The 10,006-nt window shown below is 31.7% G+C and overlaps 1 protein-coding gene and 1 non-coding gene across 2 annotated transcripts; one reads left to right on the forward strand and one right to left on the reverse strand.

The window, feature by feature from the left end:
- Positions 1 to 870: 870 nt before the first annotated feature.
- On the reverse strand, positions 871 to 3,131 carry LOC111395868 (pentatricopeptide repeat-containing protein At3g20730). The gene is made up of 2 exons (XM_023022069.1): positions 2,377 to 3,131; positions 871 to 2,198 (listed from the first exon to the last, which is right to left on the reverse strand). The coding sequence occupies exons 1-2, from the start codon at positions 3,074 to 3,076 to the stop codon at positions 1,108 to 1,110; spliced, it is 1,791 nt and encodes a 596-aa protein (XP_022877837.1). The 5' UTR covers positions 3,077 to 3,131; the 3' UTR covers positions 871 to 1,107.
- A 5,502-nt stretch (positions 3,132 to 8,633) lies between these two features.
- On the forward strand, positions 8,634 to 8,707 carry TRNAT-AGU. The gene has a single exon. It is a non-coding gene; the product is annotated as a tRNA-Thr (tRNA).
- The last annotated feature ends 1,299 nt before the right edge of the window (positions 8,708 to 10,006 follow it).

Here is a 10,006-nt window from a genome sequence, read left to right on the forward strand (position 1 = left end):
AACAAAAAAGCAGAGCAACCAGTAAGAAAAACATGAAAGTGAAAGATAAGAATAGTGAAGTTACTTACCACAGTCTGGTAACTTCACAGTCACCTAGCACTTGTCATTTGCTATCCTTCTTTTTCAGTTCCAAGTAGAACAGTAGGATATTATAATTTGAAATAATAATCGAGGCCATATTTTCACTACATCATTCTCTATTTTTAAACGAGCCATCTTCAAATCTATCCTTAATATAGCTGACATCACCACAACATAAACTTGCAACCAACAGGCACAGGTAGACCAAAGGTATCTATATTGCATATCTGTTAACCACACTGGAATTTTAATGGAATATGCGAAATAAAATATATTGTCTTCCACAAAATTGAAAGGAAAATCATTCATTAAAAAAAGGACAATTATGACATTTCATGAATTCGACCAATCAAAAGATAATATGGCTGATTATCGATAAAAAAAAATTCAAAAATTTGCAAATAATTCACCAAAAGTGGAAGATTATGAACCTACTGATGCTGAATTTGATAAATTTTTTTACTCGCAGAGAACGGTATACGAAATTGCCAGCTACACATTCATTCAGACACAAAACAAATTGAATTTGAAATCCCCATTCCGTTGCAATATTATTTAATGCCCAGCTTGATTTAAGGTTCCTCAAATTTCAGTTGTAGAATCAAAAAAATGGGAAAGTTTTGGCCACAGAATTATTTGTGTTTTTCATAGGATAGTCAGTATATAAAGAACATTAAAAAAAAATTGTATATCATGAATTGTTTTTACTTTAACGGATATCTATGATTTTTTCCCGTTAGCATAATCAAGTTTTATTAAAACCCGTTAACTGTTTTCTAGTACCTAAAGTCAGCCAGAAGATGGTTCTTAAAATTCTCACTTTCTCCCTTATAATCTACATATTTGAAATCACTTCTGCTATAGGTACAACTTTGAAATAAGTTTTGACATTTTTTAAGGTGGCAATTTTTTCTACATTGATTTAAACACCACTTTTTTCCATCAATGGCCAGATCTCATCTACATGGAGGAATGTCATCCAAAATGTAAGGGGGAAATGTAGCACCTGTGAATTCTTTTTTTACTTCAACTCGTTTGCAGAAGATCATTGTTCGTAATCAAGGATTGAAATAGGCTGCACCCAGTATTTTTCAACAAACTTTTCTCTTCCATCAATTCTCGTGTCTTCCCTGCATTGTCCCACAAGCCAGCTGCAGCATAAATACTTGATAGAACCACATGGTTCACTGGGTTCTCAGGCTCCATGTTAAACAGACGCTTACCAGCTATTTCTCCAAGAATCACGTTTCCATGGATGCTACATGCACCAAGAATTGTACCCCAAAGTGAGGGATTAGACTTGGCATTCATTTTGCATACTAAATCATAAGCTTCTTCCAAACGACCTGTGCGTGCAAAAAGGTCCACCAAACAAGAATAATGCTCAGCTCTCGGCAAGATGTTGTGTTTGCTAACCATATTACTAAAGCATTCCCATCCTCGGACAATTAAACCACTGTGGCTACAAGCAAACAGAAGAGACAGGAATGTTATGTCATTTGGCTTCAATCCTTCATCTTCCATCTTTTCATAGAGTGCAACTGCCTGGTGTCCATAGCCATGCTTACCATAACCAGTGATTAGCGATGTCCATGAAATTATATTTTTCTCCTCCATCTCATTGAAAACGCGTCTGGCGAATTCAAGTACTCCTGATTTTGAGTACATGTCAATGAGGACGTTGCCTATGGCCACATCATGCTGGTTCTGATATTTCATTGCCATAGCATGTAATTGTCTTCCCAAGTTCAGTGATGCCATATTGGCACAAATGTTGAGCATGGAACACAACAAGACATCATCAACTCCCACATTTCTATGTGCATCACTGAAAAGTTCCAACGCATCAATACTATTTGTACCTTCACGAGCATACCCCGTGATCAATGCAGTGCATGATATTATGTCTTTGTACTGCATAAACTTGTATACTTGATTCGCACTGGTTGTGCTTCCACATTTTACATAGGCATCAATTAAGGATCCGCACAAAGATGTATGCGATGCAAAGCCGAGCTGAATGATGTATCCATGAAGAAGGCTGACTTTCATGAGCCCACCACTTCCAACAGAGGCACTCAGAATTCTTCCAAAGCTAAAGTAGTCTGGAACCATGCCTAAATAAAATTGGATCATCATAAGGAAGAAGTAATTTGAGAAATGAAAGTACGAGTAACAAATCACCAAATAAGCCTATTGGTTTCTGAACCAGATATCATTGTCATTAAGGTATGACATTGCACGAACAAAAAAAGGCGACCATGATCATCCACAAACTATGAATATTTGGCCTACCTTCTCGGAGCATCATACGGAACACTAAAAAAGCATCTTCATTGAACCCCTGGACCACATATCCCCCAATCATTGTGTTCCAAGAGACCAAGTCCCTATGCTCCATCAACTGGAAGACACGATAAGCATCCTCCATTTTCCCACTCTTTGAATGCAAATCAACCAATGCACTCAGCACAAATAAGTTCTCTACATACCTACCCTTCTGCACACATCCCTGTATTTGCTTCCCTCTCTCCAAACACATTAAGTTCGTGCACGCACTTAATGCACTCCCATAAGTGAATTGATTAGCTTTCACGCCTTCCTTATGCATAGCAGAAAATATCTTCAAAGCCTTTTCTGAATCCCCGTTTTGAGAATACCCGGATATCAATGCAGTCCAGGGGACCACGTCCCTCTTAGGCATTCTATCAAACAGTTTACCAGCACTTTCCATATCACCAATTTTTGAGTAGAATACGATCAGTTTGGTGATAAGGAAGGTGTTTAGAGGAATCCCATTTGTTATGAGGTGGCCGTGAATCAGATGGCCTGATTTTCTGGATTTTAACTCGATGCATAGCTGAAGAACTTTTGAGCTGAGACAATAATGGTATTTTTCGAGAGGACGCGATAAAATCAACCACAGTGCTTCTCGTAATTTTTTCAAATCACAAAGTGATTCTACTATGGATTTCAATGATGTTAACGGTGGCATTACTGAATATCACCAACTGTTTCCTGGTGCAATTTATTTGCAAGTTGGTGAAAATTTTGATTACCTTTGAGGAGCATTTGCAATGCCATTAGCATTGGCGCTAAATAAGTAAAGCTTTACAGCTGTCTTCTCTCGTTTTACCTCAAAAATGTGTTGCTCAACTGTGATTTCCTGAACCAGGGGATCCATGGTGGACGTAAACATTTTGAGTTAGAAGAGCACAATCAAACTCGCAAAAAAGTAGTGAAAATATTAAACGATTCGATATCATAGTAGAAAAGACAGATGAAGTTAACTTCAAGTCTCAAATAAGAAAAGGACAAGGCAAGTATGTAAAAAGTATGTCCCGCTTGCTTTACTTTTCTTCTTCTTCTTTTTCGTAACTTTTGAACATTCCAGATGCAAGCAGTAAAAGAGTCGGACAAAAATAATAATAATAATAATAATAATAATAATAATAATAATAATAATAATAATAAAGAGAAAGAAAAAGAAAAAGAAAAACCTTAACAAAATGATGTCCAGACCAAGAAAATACATTTTAATAATAAATGATTAGAATAATGTTTCGCCAAAATAAAACTGACGATTATCTCAAATTTCAAATTCCAAGAATCGAAGCAATCATGTTCACAAGGTGATACTAAAAGGAGGTTGGAAAACTGGCTGATAAACCTGATCCCCCGGAGTAGTATTTCATCAAAACATAGTGTGACACACGTGCGTAAAGATTTAATTCACAACCCTTCTGTCTTTGATGGGTAATTTTGCAATCACTTATAGAATTGCCCTCTACCCCTTAATTACTGAAAGAAGGAGAAAAGAAATGCTTCATGTCCCAGAAACTAAAGCAGAGTCAACCAATTATTACAGAAAAACGCTGCAGGTAACCAAACAAAAGTTAAGGATTGACTGTAAAATATCCATCAAATTAAATTTGTGAAGAGAAACTGTTAATACCTTTTTAAAGACATATGGAAACAGTAAATACTAGCAATTAAAATAATTTTAAACCAGGAAACAAGACATAAAATCTATATGGTTATAAATAAGGACCGAGGGAAGTGTGAATGCTTTAGCTGATTTTTCCAATGTGCTGTTAGAATAATGTATTGCATTACATACCCATCTATCTTTTTGTCGACAGAATTCACTAAAACTGCCATTTCTTAGTAAGTTATCAGGGAAGAAGCCATCATCTGTTAGCACTTACAGTGTCATTACACACGATACAAATGGAAACTTCATGAGTGCACGCATTCAGTTGTATCAGTAAAATAATGCTTAAAGTATGGTAAGAATGAAAAGAACAAAAGGAATATATCTCACCAAAAAAGCAGCTTAGTTTTACGAACCAACTGGACTACTTCATAAACAATATCAAACTTCAGTAGCAGCTTTGATCCCAGAATCTGCCTTTCCCTGAAATGATAATCGATGCAGCAATTTGAAATATAAGTCAGGATGCACCCAAGGAAAGAAAATGCATATGACTAAATTTGAAATTTTGATCACTAGTGTCTCAGCAAGTTATATGAACAGCAGTAAAAGTCAAAATAGTCTTTCAAGCAAGTTAAAAGATTGTTCAACGAGTGCCAACCATCAGATATTTAGCAAATAAAAATAGTATTTTCATTAATGAGAAAAAAATTTCAAGGAACATCAGAAGATATAAGATATAACAAAGGAGTGAAATAACTCGTCAAAACATTGTTGGATCTTCATCATTTTGAACAAGTCAAACGGGTTTCATTCTTTTATCAGAAAGTTCCAAGGGATTATCGTAAGCCTTTAGAATTCTTCAACTTCTAAGTTTATCATTGTCCATCTAATTATGCAATAATTGAGAAAGCTCAAAATAAAGGGCATACGTTAGATGGAGTACTTCGAACCTCATATGGAGTACTTTGGACCTTTGGGCTTTGCGGCTTTGGCTTAGGTTGAAATTAGAAAAAGCAGCGACTGAATCGGAAAATCTTCAAGGCGGAATCGGAAACGCTCAAATGCAGGAGGCTGAATCGCAGGCAGTGGCGAAGGAAGCTGCAAGAGGATGAATGGCGGAAGAATGGAGGAAAGCCGAAGAGGGTTCATCTGTTGCCAGCAGCGAGTACAGGGTCGAGTTGAGCTAAGACGGAACGCGAGTGCTGAAGTTATTTATTAATATTTATATTTAAAAAATCGTGCAAAATTAAAACTAGAAGAATTAGATAACTAAAATTAGGTGCGAATTTTTATTTTGGATGAAGAAATCTTTCTATAACCTACAAAATGCTCTAATTTATTTTTTAATTAAATAGACAATATATATTAACAAAATACCAATATTTAGTTTACAATTAAAGTGAATTAAACAAGCATTATTATATTAACAAAATTGAAATGATTTATGTGCTTATATCAATTTTATGTGCTTGTATGATTCCACTTTTTTGCAATCGATTTTTTGTGAATGAAAAGTGAAATTTTTTATTAATTAAATAAGTTTTGTTGAAAGATTCCTTATGACACTAAGGTCAATTTTCCTACAAATTCATCTACCATTAATTGACCAAACTCTCAAATGAATTGATTAGAAGGAAAAAAAGGGCAAAAAAAAAAAAAAAAAAATCAAGAAGAGGGACAAAGTACCGGTTAAAATATTTCTACTTGCATTAAACTAGTAAAATTGAATATATATTATTTTGTTACATTACGTGTTAAAAATTAATAAATGTCATGATGGTAAAGTGGTTAATATGTTTAAGGAATGTAGTAGGTTCGAATAACCCTCCTTACATTTGTTTTGATAAAAATTGTTAAAATACAAAAAATATAAAAAATATTACTCTTGAAAAGTTTCGAACACAGGACCTTCAATTCAATAGTGGAAATGCTAACCAATTAAATTATCAGAGATGTTTGTTTTTAATATAAATTATCAAATATATAATCTAAAAATTGTATCTATTATCAGCAAAAAAAATTCTTCCCGGTGATTTCAATTAGGGTGGCCACCACCTAAATCCACCCCTATCTGCTGCAATGGAATGGCCGAATCGAAATGGGTTTTGGCGCTTTGAAAATGGTAACGGCCAGAGGATGAATGGCGAAACTTGGGATGGAATTTTGGGACAAAATCGCCAAATTCGCCTTGGGGTTTGCGTGTTTAAATTTGAGTAATTTCATTTAGATAATTAGCACAAATCAAAACGTCTTTATAATTCAACGCTATTGTACAAAAACGTCTTTACCTTTTATTTCTTGGCATTTTCACCTTTACCTTCATCTTTTATTACGGAAATCATCATTTTCATCAAAATTCTTATATAAAATGACAAATATACCCCATATTTAAATAAAACAATAAAAAAGAAAAGAAAAGTTAAAGAACAAATTGCAATCATACTTTCAAAGTTTTTAAAAAAGTACAAATGAGTCCAAATAAATTATTAAAAGATTAATTAGCACAAAACGTCACTTCAGTGTTATTGTGCAAAACGTCTATACATTTCATTTTTTGACATTTTCATCATTATTTTTATATTTCATTGTGAAAATTGTTATTTTCATTTATTTATTTTTTCAATTAGAAGCTGTAAAAACTAAAAAAAAAAAAAAAAAGAAAATTATTTTTTTTTTTTTTCAATTAGAAGCTGTAAAAACTAAAAAAAAAAAAAAAAATATCCTCATCATCAAATAAATAACAAATTGTAACTCCCAAATTTTAAAAAAAAAAAAGTACAAATAAATCAATTTCTTCTTTAGTTATTTATTTGAAATTTATTTGTACTTCTGTGAAGATTTTGAGAATATACTTGCAATTTGTTTTTTATTTTTGTTTTCTTTATTTTTGTTTATTTAAAGAGGGTATATATTTATCATTTTACAGCTTTTAATTGAGAAAATTGATGAAAATAACGATTTTCGCAATGAAATATGAAATAAGGGTGAAAATGTCAAAAATGAAAGATAAGGGCGTTTTGCACAATAATATTGAAAGGTAGAGATGTATTGTGCTAAGTACCATTTTAATAATTTATTTGAACTCATTTACACTTTTTTAAAAAGTTTTTGAGTATAATTACAATTTATTTATTAATTTTTTTCTTTTTTATTGTTATATTTAAATAGGGGTATACCTATCATTTTACATAATAAATTTGATGAAAATATGATTTTCGCAATAAAAAAAGGTGAAGGTAAGGGTAAAAATATAAAAAAAAAATGAAATGTATGAACGTTTTGTACAATAACATTGAAAGGTAAGACGTTTTGTGCCAATTACCAATTCATTTACTTCCACAGAAACGATTTTGCCTCAAGAAAGGAAAGTCGTTTTTCAATTTGTAATAAAATTTGGATATAGTTGACATGGCGTTGCTTGGCAATTAACTTAACATTTAATTGGCCATGTCAAATTACCATTATCCACGTAGACAAGTTTACTAATGAATTCTACCTAATGATCAATGGAGTTGGATGGAGTAAAGTTGAATGCCTTTGAAAAAGATGGTGAAGTGAAATGAGTACATCGTAACATATAGCAAAGTTCAATGGTAATTGAAACATTTAACTCGGGTTCTTTTGCTTAATTGGAAGATAGGGTACTTCTTCTTTTGAAAAGGGTTATGAGGAGAAGCAAGGAGTGATTTGTGATTTAAAACCATAAAAAAGTAATAATAATAATAATAAATCCCTCAAAAGTTGAATTGGTGGGTCATATGACCTATCAGCCCTACTATGCATATGCAAGTGCATGGGATATTTCCTGTGTGACAATAATTGTCCAAAGCTGAAAGATATCTTTGAAATTTAAAAAATTAGTTTTGAACTTAGTTAAATACTTTGTTAAGAGTGGCTGGTCTAGGTAAAAGAGTTTTTAGAAGAAATAGAAGATAAATTTCTTAGAAAGCTTTTTTTATAAGAAGTGGAAGTAAAATAGGAAGTAGTGTAAACAAGATTAACTTCTACAAGAGTACTGTGTCAACCTTTTTTTTTTTTTTCCTTTTTCTTGGTGAAGAACAAATTTTAAAAAAATAAATAGTTATTGTCACTTATATCCTTCAGATTAATGGTTGTTTTGTTTATGTAAGCCCCTCTTTGTTTCATTATTTTTAAAATATATTTTTCTTTATTATTTTTTAACCACATATTTTTAATAAAATAATATTATACGCAAAGTTAAAAATTTTCATTCTCTTTTAACTAAACATTCTCCATCAAATGATCATTTCAAAATGTATTTTTGTCAAAAAGGAAGGGAGGGTTGTCAAAACTCTTAGATAATTGGATACATAAGTTCGCACTATACAAAAATTTAAAATTATGGCATATTTATTGTTTATTCTTTGAATAAGTTACTCCAAATATGCTCGTAAAATATGAATTGCCTTTTATTTTACAAAACTTTTATTTTTCAAGAAATGAGTGGCCGATAGTAGTATTTGTGAGTTTTACGAAATGTGTTGTTAAAAATAATATTTGATTTAATAAAAAAAAAATACTATTAAGAGGGCTATTCTATGCCTTTTTATTCGTCCACTCACTTGTATCGTTAACGTCAACATTCTACTCAAAAGCTCTCGTAGCTCAGTTGGTTAGAGCACCCGTTTAGTAAGCGGGAGGTCTTGAGTTCGACTCTCAACGAGAGCACATTTCATTTTCTTAGTTATTTTATTTCCATTTTGCGCTGAAGTAACCAGAATTACCCGTAGATACACCTAATTCATCTTAGGAAATGATTATTTTGAAAAAATAAAAATAAAAAAATTAGTTAGATATGCGGTAAAACCAATTATTTTTTATCCAAATTTATTCATTTGTTCCATTTATATGTTGCAGTTGCAACAAAATATTTATTTAATTTGCAATAAAATTAGAACTCTATGGCAATATTTTTTGCCATCAACTATTACCTAACTGAAATGTCATAATACCTTTCGGTAATCGCTTTCTCTAACCACTAGATCAAGCAGGGTTGAGGTCATTAGGATGAAGACTATGATTTTATTTTTTTTTTCATTTTTTCATTTTTTCCCCTTCCATTTCATCTTTTATTTATTATTTTGTAAAAATGTATATATATCTTAAATGCCATTCGAAATGTCAAGCATACACTTTATGTTGGAGATTTTATGCAACAAAAGTAAAAGGTTTATGATTAAAATATATGAAATGGAGGTTTGAGATCTAGTTTTTACATGGACATCAGGTGGAAACCTAGTATAAAATGTGGTTTAAGTCCTAACGTGCCTTACAAAACATATGATGTGTGTAATTTAAACATTTTCAAACACATAATTTCCTTGAATTGGAATTTTACTTCAAATCATGCTATACGTACAATTATGGTTGATAATATTGATTGATAACATCCTACTTGTTATCATCCTATTCATGTATTTAACAATTAAAAAATAAAAAATTAGAACTAACTATTTTCTATGTTACATGCTTGGATTTTGACAACACAAGGTTGTAAACGAATGTTATATTCTTAGCTTTATTCTTTTACTTAACTCAAGTCACAAAATGAGGTCATGATGGCGTTTAGAAGTGGGCAAAAAAATCGAAAAATCTATCAAACCAAATCTAGTTAGATCAGCTTGAATTGGTTTGAACCAAAAAATCAGTTTGGTCTGATTAATTTTAACTATTAAAAAGTCGGGTTAAGTTGATTTCAGTTTAAGCAACCAATCCATCAATTAACGAACCTAATACACTGATACATTTTTTTATTTTCATTTTAAAATTCATCTTTTTAAACTTAAAAAACAAAGTAATAAAAGCAAAAATAGAATTTTTTTTCTCAAATAATTTATTTACCATATATACTTTTTTCTACCAAAGGTCCAAATTTCAAAAGAAAAGAAAGCAAGAAGTGTTTGACATAAACTTCAAATTCAAATTATAGCCTTGCTTTTTCATTTTGGTGTGATTGTTTGTTGGTGG

The sequence above is a fragment of the Olea europaea genome, chromosome 6, assembly GCF_002742605.1.
Source record: "Olea europaea var. sylvestris chromosome 6, O_europaea_v1, whole genome shotgun sequence".
In the NCBI taxonomy this organism is placed as follows: domain Eukaryota; kingdom Viridiplantae; phylum Streptophyta; class Magnoliopsida; order Lamiales; family Oleaceae; genus Olea; species Olea europaea.

Bases quoted from the DNA above. Each gene is read 5' to 3' on its own strand.
- LOC111395868 (XM_023022069.1), bottom strand. From the start codon at position 3,076: ATGCCACCGTTAACATCATTGAAATCCATAGTAGAATCACTTTGTGAT. The intron at 2,199-2,376 runs GTAGGCCAAATA...AATTTTATTTAG, and splicing joins CCGTATGATGCTCCGAGAAG to GCATGGTTCCAGACTACTTT.